At 37.4% G+C, this 18,483-nt stretch overlaps 1 protein-coding gene across 3 annotated transcripts in view; it reads right to left on the reverse strand.

Moving 5' to 3' along the window:
• Window positions 1–18,483, reverse strand: part of RNGTT (RNA guanylyltransferase and 5'-phosphatase) — a 185,404-nt gene that overhangs the window by 129,864 nt on the left and 37,057 nt on the right. For all 3 annotated transcript variants that reach the window (XM_035559498.2, XM_050709797.1, XM_035559499.2), the window contains one exon: window positions 3,986–4,121. In XM_035559498.2, the coding sequence (XP_035415391.1) occupies window positions 3,986–4,121 (136 nt within the window). The remainder of the gene's footprint in view (window positions 1–3,985; window positions 4,122–18,483) is intronic.

An 18,483-nucleotide genomic window follows, 5' to 3' on the forward strand; every position in this document is an offset into this window, starting at 1 on the left:
TTCCAAACTTTTATTATTATTATTATTTAACTGATCACACAAATTAATTTAAAAGTCTGCACTATCAAAGTATTTATCCATCAAAAGATTTTAGTTTTATCTCAAGGTGCATTACTCAACCAAGACTTCATTTCATTTTGCTTTTTACTTCACAAAAAAAAGGGAAAAAATCACTAATTTTATGCCAAGAGTAAAATATTCAAATATTTAACAATCGAACTTTTACAAAGCAACAAATTAAGTGGTTAGAGCTCATACCCTAGGTAACTGTGAATATGTGATGCAACTAATGACTGACTGTAAATTCTTTCAACTTCATTTCTTCTTAAGAGACAAACTATAAATATGGGAGTCACAAAATGCCAGATCAGAACCCCTCTCCTATGCCTCACAGTCACTGCCACATTTACATAGACATCAATGTGTGTGCTCCCGTCATCCACCATATGCATATTAGCCCACCTTAGTAAATCACCTGTTTTAAGACACAGAAGAGAGAAGCAGTGCCCCTGAGGAACTATTGAAATAATCCTTTCCAAAGACTTCCTAATAAACCAATTGCTACAAAACAATGACAGCAAACTATTTGCTCCTTTACGATTCTGTGGGAAGAGACAATGAAGTCAAAGGCAACCTATAATTTAACTCTGAGATAGATGACTTGCCTAACCTCAGCCTGAAAACTTCATCCTATGTGTAGTAATTAGTAATAAGGTGCAGCTCTTACTTCATGAAGTCTTCATTTCTAATAAAACTCTGAGTCACTTTCCTCAGCAGGAAAGCACTGCACAATTCAAGGTTCCCATAAGGAAAACAAAGGCATCATATGGACAGAACGTATTTTACAGCTCATTCTTCGCTGGTTTATGACCAGAATAATATGAAATATATTTGTGCAGTAAGCTTTAAATTCTCAAAAACATCTGAAATCTTTCCCTAACTTATCAATTCTTCCTGTATCTCCTCCAGTGGCAGTCTGGCATTGTAATTTTCCTTCTTAAAGGGCAATTCAGTAGATTTTCTTCCTGACACTATTAAGATCCTTCCCAGACTCAGGTCCTACAGAAAAGTACATTTTATTCTGTGCATTGGCTGATCATTATTAGTAAGATGATTCTGCACACATAGATCTTTATCCAATATAAATAAAAATCTCAAATCCTCTCCTTTCTATCTCAACTTTTATATGTACCTTCTTTTGATCTCCTTTTTCTCTATAAGCATCCACTGAAGTTATTTCATGAACTCCAGATCTTGTTTATTTCTATTAAATTGCTTCAGCCTGCTAGCCAACAACTGAAGATTTTAATTAATGTGAAAAAGCATAAATTTCCTTTTAAAGATACCGTTGGTTTAAAGCTAACTGGATGTTCACCTCATCTCAAAACATCTGTCATTTCAACAAGTTTAACTGCTTGTTAAATATGATTTAATAAACTATAGCTACGGACTACACTTCCCCCTCCCCTCTGCCCCCCAGTCCTGGTATAGTACATTACCTTAATAAAGCATTGCACTTTATTTAGCCATGCAGGTTGAAAAATCAACAGCTTCAGAAGAGCAAGCTCCAATTTTTTCCTCATCCTTCCCTGTACGCTTATAGAGCCAACACTTTCCTCTTTCAATACAACCTTTGGATACTCCTTCACAATCACAGCTAAAGGGTGAGGGAAAAGAAGAAAAGAGCCCAAACCCATAACTCTCAAGCGTTTTGGAGAGTGGTGAGCTGAGCACTGTCACTCCCACTGACTGTCCCCTCACCTGACGTAAGAAGTCAGTGCAAGCAGAGCCCCAAAACACGTCTTGACAGAGTGCTCATCCTGTTCACCCCATGGGCGACAAGGGGCACACCACTGAAAAAACTACCTAAGTGTACTGACTACAGGCAATTTCAGCAAGGGATTCAACTACAGTTTCAGAAGCTTTGCTATCATCCACAAACATTGTTTGGGTTAGGAATTAATAATTCCTAGATAGGAAGAATAGGAGGAACTCTCTTCAACAAAAGAGGATTGCAGCATATGGACATTGGCAAGCCATTGCTTTTCTCAAGAGCCTTAGAGAAAGAAAAAATAGTACTAGTCTTACCCCAACAGTATGGAGCCTAATGTATGCCATTAAGAATATTTTGAAGTATGTGGTTAGGAACCTGTCTGGCTGTAGAGGCTCCTTCCAGACATGACAGCTTGTGCAACCCCTTCTGAGCTGAGAACATCACATTTACCACAGTATGCTCTCAATTTTTCAGTAAAGCAAAGGCAGTGGGAAGTATTCCATTATCTGCTTCTCTGCCTCTCGGACAGTATGTTGCCCCTTGCAATAATTCTCCTCACACAGAATCAAAGGATCACAGCATATCCTGAGTTGGAAAGGACCCACAAGGGCCACCGAGTCCAACTCCTGGCTCCACACAGGACCACCCAAAAATCAGACCCTATGTCTGAGAGCATTGTCCAAATGCTTCCTGAATTTCAGCAGGCTCGGTGCCCCGCTCAATGCCCTGGGGAGCCTGTCCCAGTGCCCGACCACCCTCTGGGTGCAGAACCTTTCCCTAACACCCAGCCTGACCCTCCCCTGTCCCAGCTCCATGCCGGTCCCTCGGGTCCTGTCACTGTCCCCAGAGAGCAGAGCTCAGCGCCTGCCCCTCCGCTCCCCTCGTGAGGGAGCTGCAGGCCGCCATGAGGCCTCCCCTCAGTCTCCTGAATAAACCAAGGCTGAACAAACCAAGTGATTTTAGCTGTCTGACTCTTATGTCATCGCCTCTAGGCCCTTCACCATCTTCATAGCCCTCCTTTGGACACTTCCTAACACCTCCGTGGCCTTTTTACACTGTGGCGCCCCAAACTGCACACAGTGCTAAAGGTGAGGCCGCACCAGCACAGAGCAGAGCAGGACAGTCACTACCCTCAGCCAGCTAGCAATGCTGTGCCTGATGCACAGATTCGATTTACATACGCTTCCCATGTGTAGTCAATAAGACATGCCATACACAGAAGTGACATTTCAAGGATACTGACAACAAAGGCCTGAGAAAGGAAAGAAAGTAACAATGAGAATGACAATATGGCCCTCCGCATGTGAAAGGTGCACTGAGCTTCAGAAGACCAATATAGAAGATCAACTCAGATATTCAGCATTTTACCAAGCAAGAGAGACAGCAAGGTAGAACAACTCCACTGCTACTGAAACACAATAGGAAAGTGAATTCATATACTAAACACCTGCCAGGGTAGAAGAACTAATGCCGTTCTTTTCTTCTGCTAAAACAGGGAGGTCAAGAAAGGAATATTCTCTTCTTGTGGCTACCGTTCTGAAAAGCTTAGCAATTAAGAACACTCCAGGAGAGCTTTTTAACAAATACAGAGGTTTTACAGCTTGTTTTACAACTAGCTAACAAAGTTCATTAGCACATTTACATAATCTAAATTAGCATGACTACTTAGAAACGTTTCAAACAACTAAACCATTTCTAAATTAGTCAGTAATTCAAATTAGTTGAAAATTGAGATGACAGAAGCAAAAACATAAGTTTACAAGTCTATCAAAATATCAAAATTTTATCAGATTTTACAAATATTTACATTAATTGGGTTAAATTCACTATGTTTACTGAATCAAAACAAAGCTATAATGAGAGATGATGTTCTGTATTTATTTCTTTAGATTCTTTTCAAGCTTTTTCTCATACTCAGAGAATGTCATCTCAATACCTTGATTTATTTCAAAGACAAGTAAACAGCTCCCCCCAGAGCAGTTATCATTGCTATTCTGTAGATAAAATGTGGCTTATGAACAGTGTGATTTCCACATTCAGCCAGTGGCTGAATCTATTACTCCTAAATCCCATGATTCACTGATCCAAGCCTAAAAAACTTGGTGCTGTTTCTGAAAAAAAAAAAAAAAAAAAAAAAAAAAAAAAAAAAAAAAAAAAAAAAAAAAAACACCTGCTGAAATCATTAGAATTATTATACAGTACGCTCCTTACCCCATCTAGAAGAGTGTTTGTTAGATGTGTGCGAAGATCTTTGCGAAACGGAAATTCCAGATTAGATACGTGAAAAATTGAATTGTCTCGATCAATCATATAAACTTCATTCTTGCCATCAACAAGCATCATGTACCTGCAATGACAATGTTAAGATATTAAAGATGCATCCTCTAAATTTATTTAATTTATCGTGTTAAAAAACAATCCTGACAGATGTTATAAGAGAGCATTTAGAAAGGAACTTTTTATAGTTTAAAATTTTAACTTATTGCTTCAAAAAAGCAGTTAGTTTGATCCAACTATCACCAAGAAAGTTTAGAATAAAAGTTCAAAATATACCTACAAGAAGGTCACTGTGTAAAGATAAAATTAATATCTATCAAAAAGAATAGAGATCTCAAAATACTCTAAGAAATGCATGAGGCTAATTCAGTTAGATTTAACTAAAAAATCTTTCACTCCAATTTTTCTTTATTGAGTGGGCAAGAACTTTACCCATTATAAATCTGTAAAGCTTAATTCAAAGAAATATCTTTTCCTGACTATCCAACCCTGCAGTATTACAAAGTCTCAGCCAGATATCAAGCCTCTTTTCATTAAAGCACTCGGAAGTTTAGACAAGGCACATTCTTCTGTCACCGCACACATAAAGAAAACCCCAAAGCACGCTGTGCTATCACAAGCAATTTGTGAGCTTGGTTCAGATGCAACCATCCAAATTTTCTTAAAAAAAATCCTTACGTTATGACAGCACTTGGCAGCCCAAGTCAAGAATTTAAGACCTCTTTGTGCTAAACCCACAGAAGATTGTTCTAATCTTATACAGTTTACGTTCCGTATACAATGAAAAACAGTGAACTGAAAGTCAAAGATGACAGGAGTTTCATCATCCACACCAAAATACTTTGAAACAGAGAAGGCATATTTTGAAGTCTCCTTTCAGCAAAGAACTTTGCATACACGTAGAAGTCCTCAAATACACTAACTGTGCTGTGAAGGGTAGAAACATTACTTCCCATAATTCAACTAATTCTCCTTGGGAAGACCTGGTTCTGAAGAAATAACGAGTTATCAGCAGTTCTTTCTATAATTCACCATTGCTCTTACAAGTAATGCCCACAGGATTTCTGCTGTCAAAACAAAGCAGCAAGCATCCCCCAGAAACCCTTCAGGTGCTTGGTCTACACAGGCAGCTCAGCTCGTTGCCAGCACAGATCCCACCTCTAGAAATCAGTCAATCTGATTACAGGAGCACAGATTCATCCATGCAGCTTAAATACATACTTTCTTCCAGTGTTATGACTACAATCATAACACTATAGATCAGCTTAACCAATATTTCTCCACAGTACTTCGAGATGTTATGTGTGCGTTGCACAAAAATAAAGGTGATATGTAGGAGCAGAAAAACTAAAGTCGCTGGGAGAGATGGGAGTAGATTAAATTAATGCAACTTCAAGAGAACCAAAAGCTGTACAAGATGCTCTATGAAAAAAATAATTCAATATATACCTTTTAACTAGATGACTTGATGCCAGTTCTTTAGAAGAACAAATAACTGACAGACAAGATTAGTTCTTCAAACCACATAAATTTATTCAAAACTAATTATAAAGAGCAGGTTGTGTTTTTCTCAAAAATTAAAGAAATCATGGGTAGGGAGGAAGAGGTATGTAAGTAAGGGTAAAAAGTTATGTACACTATTTTTAATTTAAGTAAGCTTAACTGACCATCTCCACCACACTTACATATTCTTCACCCTCTTAAGCACATGCTTTCATTGTAATTTGCCTCAATGAGAAGTTAGCTTCGGAAGCAAGTGCTATATCTTTTGAAGTATTAGAACTTACAAAAGCAATAGTTGTCATCCTTACAAATGTGATGCAGTACAAGGTCTTAGGACTGCTTTAAAAAAAAAAAAAACAGTTAAAAGGTTCATTTTCAGCCATCTATAACATCTACAGGTTCAGAGGACATACAGAAGGTTTCATAGAAATGTTAGTCGAACATCAAAAGAAATATTAACAGCACCACTTTCTCTAGGTCTTTCACTCAAAATCTATGGAGATTTACTTAAAATCGGGATAGATCCCCAATTACTGTTGAGATTCCTGCTCTTTCAAACCACGACACTAACATTACATCTCCTCTCTCATAATCTCTTTTTCAACTGTTTCATTTTTAGGTGTTTATATCACATTCTAAACAGCAGGAAAAATACAGGACTTAAGGATTGCACACAAAGGATTTCCAATCAAAGGCCACAAGAAATCACAATTATACCTTACTTTAGAGAGCAAGTGAGAAAGCATGCACTTTGAAGACAAAAAAAATTGGTCTCATGACAATAAATGAGCCTAATGTAGACCATTTGTATGGATCTCATGATAATTTAGCTGCACTTACCAGCTACAGAAGACCTGCTGTGCAGGAGCAAGGCATTAGACTGACTCAGATACATGAGTTTTGAAAAGTTTTGGTTTGTTGGTTTTTTTTTCCTCCTTTTAATGCTAGAAGACTGAAAACATTCCCCCCAGTTTAATAAATTAATTTACAGATTTAATATATTCAGTCATAGCAAGGAAACACAGGCATACACAGCACATTAATGTTTTACTTACTGCAAACTACAGCTGAAAACAAATTAAGGAAACAGAAGAAATCTATTGCATTATCTAATCCATCACCTTGACACAGAAAATTTCCAAATTACAAACATCCATGCTGAAGTCTATCTTTGAACTGTTTCCACAGCTGCCTTTGGAAACACCTTGTTTCAAACATATCTCACAATATTCATCTATCTTCTCTCTGTGAATTTCTCTTTAGTGAGAAGGGCTAAGCACATTCTCTTTGTTTTAGAGCACAGGCTATATAAACTATACGAACTTGTACTCTCTCTGTACAGCAGATTGTATCTAAATGATCATCACATTCACTTTAATTATCAAAGCTTTCTCAAAACAGGAAAACACCAGTTATTTCAGAGTTATTTTAAATCAGCTTGTAGTTTTGAGGGAAAGCTGTGCCACACATTCCTTTGCACAAATATACATTAAAAGTTCAGGTAATTATATTATTATTATATTGTTATCTCAACCCAACAAAAGGGACAAAGCTACCCCTGAATTCCTAATCCACGAGTAAGAGAAAAGCTCAATATAGTGAAGAGCAAGTCTCAAAAACCTTAAAGGCTTTCAAATTTTAGAAATCAAACTTTATTAAAATCAACCCACCAGCTAGCAAATGCATAAAACTTGGCTCAAAAGCTCAAGCTAGGAATATCTTATATATCTTAATGGTTACAACCAGTAAGTATTAACCTTAACTTGGAAAACAATCAGCACAAGCAAAAAAAATTTTTAGATCACCATTTCTTGTTTCTCCATTTTAGCACTGACAGGAAAAACTACAGTTTGACTACCTGTAAAAATCAGTTATAAAAAAGTAACACATACCAATGGCCACCAAACACCCAGGATCACACACTTAACAGTACCATTTTTTGGTTTCTAAGAAAAAAATTCATTTTGCTCCTAAACTATATAACCAGCCAGCAAGTTAACTCAAGCAACTTACTTTTGTCTGGCATTCCATTTATAGCAGGATATTGTGCAAACGTTTTTCATAGTTGGACCTTGTTAAGTGAAGTGAAAGATCTGAGGAATCTTTCACGTCCCTGGATCCACTTTGTTGATAAACTCCTCCTAAAGACAGCTAAAATTAATTGCACATCCCAAAGCTAATGATATCCGCTATCAAACTGGAAAGTTCTGTGCAACAATTTCAAGCTTTTAAACAGCACTAGCACACAGAGAGGGTATGTGTGGCTGGGTATTTCCCCCCCCAAAAAAAATGTTTTAAACTTGATTTTAGTTCTACCTCAATGCTAAGAATAAATACCAGTCCTTAATAGACTCAGTAAAAGACTTCGTTAATTTAGAGCAGGATTTTATGGATCATCTGCTCTCCTGCTGTGCAACACACATGAAAAAGAGCAGCAATGCTGCCAAGAGAAAAGGTAGGTTTAAAATATATTTATGCTTTTAGGAACTTGCTATATTTTAGGCAATGTATGGTAATGCTAACAGCAATTAACCAAAAGCAAGGCCAAAATTAGAATTCGCATTTGCAACAAAACATCGCATTTCTCTGATTAAAACTAAGCTATGAAATCATCCATTTCTTTAAGTCTCTCTTGTGCCTCAAATCCATCTGTTTTGATTACGAGCTCACATGACAACAGAAGTGACCTATTCCACCGCCTAAAAGCTGTAGAGGATTCAGTGGCTGGGATGGCAGCTGGTTTCTTTATGAAGGGCTGTTATCCTATTGCAAAGCTAGTCTAAGGAGTGTTCAAGATGCATTATACATACCCAGAATATTTTTGTACAGTATAAAGACAACTTTAATCCACATAATAATCTTGCAGGTGTCAAATACAGGAATATTTTTCAGCAAATCAGCTACAAATACTTGCTTCTTCCTGTATTTGGTACCCTTACCCACAGGTAATTTAGCCTATAAAAGTCAGTATCTTTATTCAACTAACAATAACCAAAACTAAGTTAAATAATTCCTTAGGCCTTCCATTAAAACTTATAAGAAGTTTTTAAGACTGCCTAAAGAGTTTTGTTTCTTTGAGTTTAAAAGTTAGGTATTTCAAATATCCAGAGAAGAAATTCAGTGTCACTGTGATTGCAGAAAGCATGACTTGAGAAAAGCGTGGACAAATTAACTTGATGTAAATAAAATAAATACTCTATACATAAAAACTCTGAATCTGTTCCAAACAACAATTCATCAAAATATTAATCATTAACAACATTAGATAGAAGAAATCTGGTCAAGGATGGACTGACAACTCACAACTCATGAGTAGCTGATAACTGAAAATGTACAAAAAGCAAACGAGCTACACAACCACACCAAGGCTTTGGTCAAATTGAATTTATTAATTAATGAGATTTTTTTCTATTTTTCTTTTCTAAGTGAAAAGGTGTAAGTTCACATGTTTAACGTCAGGCTTCAAATTTTCTCCACACACTTCAAGCTTTCTTGTAGAAATCTTGTAGACTGCTGGTCAGTACATTTCTGAACATTACCTGGATGTGTCCTAACAGCTGATGTTTAAAGAAGTTAATTAAGGTATTAGCATCACCAGCACTCACACCAGAATGCAGAGAAAGCCTCTTGGCAGCACCACATTGGCAAAGAAAGAATAATGTCCAGTTCTCAAATACGTTCAATAGGAACTAACATGGCATACAGGAGCTTAATTGCCTTGTATTGTATTGCATACTGTGAACACTACTTACTATTACAGCTGTACGTTTATTACTAATTATTTCCATTGTGTGAGCACCCGAAAAGCTCCAATTAGGAAGGAGGCCCTATTGTATTAGATTCCCTGCAAGTACACAAGATGACACGGTCCTGTATCAGACGGCTCAGTATGAATTTAAAACAAGGCAAGTGAATAAAGAGCAAGACTGGAGCAACAATAGAAGAGTAAAGACAGAACTGGTCATTTACCTTTGGTGACTATACATAAAACCGGAGAATCGTGTTTGAATGACAAACATCATCTCTCCAAACTGCCAATCTACCCACTACAAACCAACCAATTTTCATTGCAGCAAAAGTTCTGACAAGTGAGTTAAAGAAAAAAGGGTCACAGTGTCCACACGGATTAATCTCACCAGCAGATAAAATATCTGCATTCATAGAAATCATAAAATCTAAAGTTTCATTAAAACCTTTTTTTCCACTCATTTCTGGTCCTGAGGCAAGGTTCATTACTAATTCTAATCAGACCTTAGTAGTAACAAGATGATTCAAGAAAACGGGATGAAAATTTCATAGGAAAAAATTACATCTCTTGGCATTAGACAGGCAGATCTCCAAAGCACTTACTAGCGTATAATAACTTTAATCTTTAAACTTTAAAGAATGTCAACCACCAAACATCATCTTGAAAAGTTCTCTTCAGAAATCAATTACTTCTAGCACGTCCAAGTAAAGGCAATTGTTTCAAAGGCCCAGGTTTGCCTTTACATATCCTCTTCATGCAGTCCACATCAGTTGGGCATAAAATACATGTTAGAAGAACGATTTTATTAAAATTCCATTTTTAGTTTTTGTTGTGGTGGTGGTTTTTACACAGTCCCATGGCTGACTCAAGCTATATTGAAAATAAGTTAAAAACTCACTTTTCTACTTCATATGGATGTTTAGTATTTTTCACCATTAAATTTTGAAGTACCCTTTGGGAAAATATTATTTGAGCCAAAATACGGCAAATTACTTAGTTCCCCCTCGATCTACAGTCAGGAACAAGAGCAGAACCATATCTCCAAACCCAATACTGCATTCACCAGAGCGTGCTGCCTCATTCCTCTTTCCCAGCCGATTAGCACCGACAAAGCTGGCTTTGAAAGTACTCAACACAGTACCTAACATTCAGCATAGCATTTGCCTTTATATATTTATGGCGAAATCGGTTTCCTAGACGTTCAAAGGAGTTTTGCAACTGACATCATCTTACCGTACGCCCTACCTATGTTCAAATTCTTTCTCCCAGCCAAAATCCCAGCAACTACTCTATCGCTAAGGCAATATATATTAATTTTGTACTACTCCGAAGGAGTTTTGAAACTTTATGAACATTAAAACATACAGCACAGCTTTCTCAAAATTTGAGACCTCTTCTTCTAACACAAAAAGAATTTTCTGAAAAAACAAAACACCCTACATATAGCAAGTGGATTAGTAATAATTTTTAAAGGAGGCTTAAAAACGCAGCTCATACAGGAGCTTTTTTGTCCCACAGTATTTCTTTAGATGGGCTGTAGCACTGTTTATTAATTACTTTGACAGGGCATTGATGGTTTTTTTTTTTCCCCTTAGTAAATACGCTTGTGTCTATACTGCACATTAAAGAAGGTAAAGCTTAAGGAATTCCGTCGTCAACTCTTAAGTGCAAAAGCACGACAGTTCATTCCCATGGGATTTCATTACACAGGCTAAAATTCAGCTTTGTGAAAGCTTTGCCCTCCCACACAAATAAGCCTTACCCAACTCAGAATAGCAATTAGTATTACTAACGTGTTTGCTGACGCACCGGCAACAACAAAATGCTGTTTTATATATCATTTTTCATTTCTTAATTTCCTTTTATGACTGGCAACACTTCAAAATTATGAGTGTACTGCCACTCCTTAGATACATCACCTAAGATGAGGCCAAGCCACTCAAGCATTTTACTTAGGATCCTGCCACTCCTTTCTGACAAGACAGCATCAACCTCTGGCCAGACACATCAAATGCTGTAGAGAGGGCCAGGAGAATGAAAACAAATCAGTGCCCTTTATCCACCGACACTAGGAGATTGTCTATCTGTGTCACTAAGCTGTTTCAGTTCCACGTCCTGGCCTCAATCCAGATTGTGCTGGGTCCAGAGTAACAGTCTAAATTAGATGAGTTTGTAGTTGGCCTGTGGCAGATGGAGCAATACACCCTAAAGCCCCAAGAAACGGGGAAGGCTCAGCTTGCTTTCTTCTTACATTAATTGCTGCTGGCAATGGGCACCGCTTCTGACTGGCTCCTGAAGGATGACAAAACCTGGACACAGGGACACTAACAGAGGAAGTTATGTGAAGATTCAGAATATTATTTTCATTGTGTAAACAAAAGGAAAACAGTAACTTTCTAATCAGCACACTAGCAGCTATGTCACAAATACCATTTTCAAGTTCATACGCACATTTTCATTTGCGCAAGCAGATAGTGTATCTGACAGCATGAAGCAGCTACACGTAAGCAGCTGTGGGATTACATACCTGACTTGATAATCCAAATTCTGAAGGAAAAATCTGAAGGGAGAGAAAACTATATGTAGGCCCCCTGGGAGTTAGACTGCTCTGAACATACCAACACTTTCTATTTCTCTCACATAATTCTAGGTTAAATTCTATTATCAACTGTTTGCACAGTATTTTAACCAAAAAATAAGTAGATTCTGACTGACAGTAACTTCCAATTAACAGCCTCCAGCTCCAGTATTTTGTATTCATGACCTTGCATTTTCTGCAACTAAATATCCTTCCACTTTATTATTTTGCTCCTCAGTGTCTTCAGTGACTTGCCTCTCTTATTTGTTTGTCAGAACATACTTGTTTTCTGTTTCAAAATTCTTATGAACATAAAACGGGTCCCAACACCTGATATCAGGACCTCCGCTTGTGGCTTTCCATACACTTTCTTCCAAAACCACCCACTGCCATTTTCTTTCAATCCATTTGTTACCTGTCTTGCAATTCAAGCATACTTCATTAGATCCAGTCTCTGTAATAAATCAAAATTTTGCCAAGGTTCACAGGCATGAGATCTGACACTATTCCTTCCTTAAAAAAAATAATTAAAAAAAACTCCTTTACACGGGATATGAACAGCAACTGAAATGGATGCACTCAGAAGAAATGAAACTCATCTCTACTGGAAACTGAATTCCCCACTCCTCCTGACCCCTTTAATTAGTTCCCTCAGTTTATCCAAATCTGTCAATCTAGAAAGAAACATTACTGATCTACTGTTACCTTTCATTGCATCCACAATGCTTTAAATTTAAAGCAAAGCCTTTTCATCAATGAACCAAACTTATCTTCTACAATCAAGATTTTATTTATTTTTTCATTTCCTCAATATTAAAATACTGCCTTATATGCTGCTACTTAGTAAATAAATTCATCTCCTATTACAATCAGAAGCACCTCAATTTGTCAGTAGTCAAATTCTCCACCAACTAATCCCTGGAAAGAAAAGGTGGAATTCAGCTTCTGATTAAGTTTCCGAGTTGTAAGGTGTCTACTTCAGGGTGAAATTAATAGCTCCCTAGGCTTCAATAATTGTGTTGCCTAAATTCTTACTACATCAGTGGAGATCTAGACACACAACTTGCATTAGATATTAAAGTGTGCTCACATGACAATTCTAGTTAAGCTGAGTATCTGCAGCAGATTCAGCAGTAACCCAGAAGTTTATCTTAACAATCCTGTAGTGATTTTTTTAAAAACAAATTCCATACTATTTTTCTATCCTTCAGCTGTTACGAAAACAAAGTTAACCCTCAAAATTTATTTCGCATCTTTCCAAAATAATGAATGCTTTCTAATACTCATGATAGTCAAGAAAATTATCCTAGCTTATCTGCTATACCAATATGTAATTTCATGAGAATTTTGAAGTTTCCCAATATTCAGCTTTATGTTCTGAATCACTCATTCAAGCTATTCCATCTTACCACCCTGACTTGATGCTATTATGGGAAAACAAACAAAATCTTGTCTTATTGATCACCTCATATTACAGTGAAAGTGCTATGCCTACTTTTGCTTATTTGAGACCACAAACCTCTTGAAGTTGGTATTCCCCTGAATATATACACTTCATGCAAGTTACCACTATAGAATAACAGACATCTGATAGCTTATACAAGTTATTGTTCTTCATAACCTATACTACTTGTTGGTCCCCTCCATTGTTACCTCACTCAACACCATTTTCTTTTTCTCCTCACGCCTACCACCGCTCTCCTTTCAACTCTGAATGCAAGCTTTCCTTTTCGTTTGCTTCCCTTGACAACTCAGGGTCCAGAGGAGATGTGTTGTGATCATTAAGACATCATAAAAAGTGAAGCAGTGAATCTATAGATTACACCACTTAATATAGAATGCCCCAAACTACAATAACAATGCAGGTTTCAATACCCAGAAGATACAGAGACACAGGCAGGAAGAGATAGATAAGACCACACACTCCCCCTTACAAGCTTTTAAATTAACCCTGCTGGCTGAGAAAGCCGATACAGCAGCCACATTTTAGAGGTCAGTAAGACCACAGAAACACTTCTGCAGTCAAAAAACAGCAAACAAATCATTAGGTCACACAACTAAGAGCACAGTGCATAACACAGAAATAATGTTGCATTGTTACACAATTTACTAGCATCCCCTCACCTGGAGTAATCTGTCCACCAGCATTAATAGGGAAACAGTTTTTGATTAAAGGGGGAGCTAATGGTAATACTCTGGAGCACAGGAAAATGCAGAAGTGTGGAAGCTGGTATTTTTTCTCCTAATAAAATATCGTAACCTAAACTGAGTTCAAACTTCAGTTTTTCCTGTTTTATAAATCAAGGATAAAGATGCCTTTAATTAATTTAACAGATGGCAAATTAAAAACCAATGTAAAACTGTGTTTTCTATCTGAAGTATTATTAGATTGTGAAACTCTGCAACAGCGCTGTTAAAACCAAGAATTTAGCAAGGTCAAAAGAAGACTATCCAGTTACAGCATTTTTCTTGACTGCCTTCCAAGGTTTTAATTAAGTTAAAGAAACAAAAAATCCACAGCACTATTTCTTAAAGGATATTAAACCTTATGGGTTAAATTTGAAGTTATCATCTTAGTATCATTATTTGACCTACTACAAAGGGTAAGCTTATTTATAACTAACATATAATGAACTCTAAGAATACTTCAATACGAAGTATCTGGTGTTGGAAACAAAAGAACTGTTATCTAGTTAGAAAACGTGATCCAGTAACAGAACTTGTATACTAGCAGATTAATTTTAAAGAGTAGATTCTCTATGCATCACCCAAACTTTAACGAAGATAAGTGGTCAGGTACATATTAAAGTAAAGTACATCTCTACATTGGATGGAAGAACACTATTGGAAAACAATAGTGCAGCGTAACATTCCGATTACTTTTCTAAAAAGTTGTCACTTGTTTGAATAATCTCGTAACATAAGCTTGACTGAACTAGTGAATTCTCTCAAAAGTAAATTCTATTACTTATTGCAAATATTCAGCTTAAAGCTTGACTGAATTTGCTTGACTGCATTCCTCCTCCACAAATTTTAGTCTGAAAATATCTTGTAGATTTAAAGGGAAATTCATGCCTGAAGCAAAGAACTCAAAAAATGTAACGCAGCAGCTATGCGGAGGTATTTAAAAACAAAACCAAACCAAACCTTAGTATCAAATGACAAATAATTACATTCCTCCCTTCCGCAAGCAAGAGAACCTTGTTTCTCATGGAAGTCCACTATCTAACTGCCAAGAAAAGCGTATACAACTTTGAAAAAGGAGATTCCCTTAACTTTGATTTGATTTTTGCCAGAATATATGCTGGGTTGATCCTGTCTACATCACAGGCACCAGCCACAGAAGAGTACAACTGTCATTTGTGTTCACAGATTAGAAGACTAGCTCCAAGGGAAAACGCTGCCCTAGATATTTGTATAGGTACACTCTACAGACTCTACTATCATTCTTCCCTGAATAAACTTAATCCATTACACTTGATAAAATGTGCCCATAACGCTCCCAAGAGAACCAGCAGCACAGGACACGCTGTTCCACCTTCAAAAGTGGTCTATGAGGAAGAAAAATTAATAAATAAATCATTAATCACTGATATTCATGGCTTGAACATCAGGTACAAAAGGAGGCACACCATTTATCTCAATCTAATTAGAATATTCTAGGACTACAGTTGAATACTCTAAGATTAGTATTCACAGCACAAGCTACATAATATGCATTTTAATACATTAACTCTTTATAAATAAACAAAAGAGCTTGCTTAAAAGACAATCTGTTCAAATATTCCAATAGTTTTATATGAATAATTAGTTAACCAGTACTTTTCAAAGTGCTCAGAATTATGAGCATGAAAACTTGCTCCAAAACTGTGAAACATCAAGTCTAGTATTTCAAAAAATGAACTTTTAATGGCATGGTATCACATTGGAAGTACTCTTTAACCATCTAAGAAAGGGACACAGAAGCAACAGCTTCTATTTGTGGTTTCTCCTCGGAGTTGTGACTCTGTTTTAGGCACGTATAAATGAGACCACAACCTAGAGTAAGAACGCATTCTTTGGCCATTTGAGTCAATCTGGATCCAAACTGGGGATAATATGACCTGTCGTACCTATTATTTCTATACATTGATTCCATGATTTAAAAAGACAGACTTCAGGAGGTAGAGAAGCAAAAAAATAAAAACAATGACACCCACACCAAATGAACCAAATGACACCCACACCACAGCAGTGTGCCCTCATGGCCAAGAGGGCCAATGGGATCCTGGCGTGCATTAAAAGGAGCGTGGCCAGCAGGTCAAGGGAGGTGACCCTCCCCCTCTACTCTGCTCTGGTCAGGCCTCACCTGGAGTACTGTGTCCAGTTCTGGGCTCCCCGGTACAAAAAAGACGGGGATCTCCTGGAAAGAGTCCAGCGGAGGGACACAAAGATGATACGGGGCCTGGAGCATCTCCCCTGTGAGGAAAGGCTGAGAGACCTGGGTCTGTTCAGCCTGGAGAAAAGAAAGCTGAGAGGGGATCTCATCAATGTGTATAAATACCTGGTGTGTGGGAGACAGAGGGATTTGGCCAACCTCTTTTCAGTGGTCTGTGGGGACAGGACAAGGGGCAGTGGCCACAAGATGGAGCACAGGAAGTTCCGCACCAACGTGCGAAAGAACTTCTTCACGGTGAGGGTGACGGAGCACTGGAACAGGCTGCCCAGGGAGGTTGTGGAGTCTCCTTCTCTGGAGATATTCAAGGCCCGTCTGGACGCCTACCTGGGCAGCCTGCTCTAAGGAGCCTGCTTTGGCAGGGGGGTTGGACCCAATAATCTTCCGAGGTCCCTTCCAACCCCTTCAATTCTGTGATTCTGTGAACCATTAAGATTTAAAAAAAAAAAAAAAACTAAAAAAAAAAAACACAGCTATTTCAACCTAGCCCAACAGGTGTGAAACTGCTCGATCTGGTCTATAATACGTATCACTATTTAAAATACTTTCTTGTGCAAACTTAAGAGTAACAATACTTATACACAATAGTCCCAGATACTAGTCTAACACCTTATGACACTGCACTGCCTCACTTGACGTACAGCCTCTCCGTGAAGAGAGACTTTTCCTGATTCCTAACCAATACAGTCAAACAGAACCGACAAGTTATCTGCAACTCCCCTTAGAGTGGCTACTGAAATCTCACAAATCCTGTTTTGCTGCAACACTGCCAGAAAGTCTCACTCAACGGGTAAAATGCGAGAAAAGACCAACATATTCTTCTACAACATGTCAACTGGTGGAGATCACAAAGGCAACCTTGTGCTAGATCTTCTTCACCTTAAATGACCTTGAGCTAGAACATCTTTACCTTGACATACCGGACACGCTAAATACTGATAAAGTGCCCTTAATCAGACCTCATCCAAGTTGTTTTTTGTTTTGTTTTTCCTCCACTCTCAAAATAAAAACTCAAGTAAGGATGCTATTTTCATCATTTCTAACACAACGAAAAACAGGCTTACACCAGTCTTGCAGTCCTAACTAAGATTATTGCTCAACAAGACTACAAGAGAGAATTAAGATGTATCAGCTACTACAAATCCACCTTTCTAGTCCCAAAACACATCTTACCTGCTCCCTACTCCCCACCTTCTTTTCCTATCCTACCTAAGTACAGAAATTAAAACCAAGAATTAGGCATCTGCTTTTTCAGAAAATTAAGAGGAATACCATTTACAATGCTGTAAATTCTACAGATTGTTCTTTCTATCAACCATTAGAAAGGCAGTTAATACCATTTTCTATTCTAAAAAAGCACAAATCAAGTAGGTGCAAACTTAAAAAAAAGCCTCACTTTGTAATACAGAATCGTATATGCGATTTCTCTATACTCTTGGGGAAGCTTGACATTATGTTATCATTACACACTTAAAAGCTCAACTGCAGGTGCTCAAGAACTGATTAGTACTGTAGTGCTCAAAAGCTATTTACAGCATTTAACCTTGTTTGGAGGGGGGGAAAAAGCTTTATTACAACTATTTTTTATAGATTTCACAACTTCAGTTTTCCATCCAGAATATATGCAATCTCCATTTAAGTATATTCTTCAAAATAAACTCAGTGAAAGAAATCCCATGTAGATTCCAAACGCATCCTAAATCAAAGTTCTTCCAAATGTAAGAAGCAAAACTACATAACTAGTTTAAAAATGAGCAAGTTAAAATTAACTAGATCTTTAAGAGAAAACAATTATAAAGGAGGAACACTAGGGGATATACCATAGTAAATAAATTATTTCCCTCCCAAAGACCTTAAAAATGTAGCATGCAACAAAACAGTGCAGAGTTAGGAATAAGGGAACAGCAAGTTAGGTTTCTGATCCAAATCTCTTTAAATATGATTCCATTTTGACAAAGTTTCAATGGAGTAATAGAAAATCCCTTACCATTACTGCCTTGAGATATTCAATAAAAATAATAAGTGTCTGACCAGCAACTGTCCCCACCCACCCACACAATTTCTAACTAGCATTCAAGAGCCGAGGCTTTGCCCATTGCTGAGTTACATAAACACACATTATGAATAGAGCTTATTTAACGTGGAATCAAACCACCTGAGTTAAGCCC

This window comes from Cygnus atratus, chromosome 3 (genome assembly GCF_013377495.2).
Source record: "Cygnus atratus isolate AKBS03 ecotype Queensland, Australia chromosome 3, CAtr_DNAZoo_HiC_assembly, whole genome shotgun sequence".
NCBI classification, from domain to species: Eukaryota; Metazoa; Chordata; class Aves; order Anseriformes; family Anatidae; genus Cygnus; species Cygnus atratus.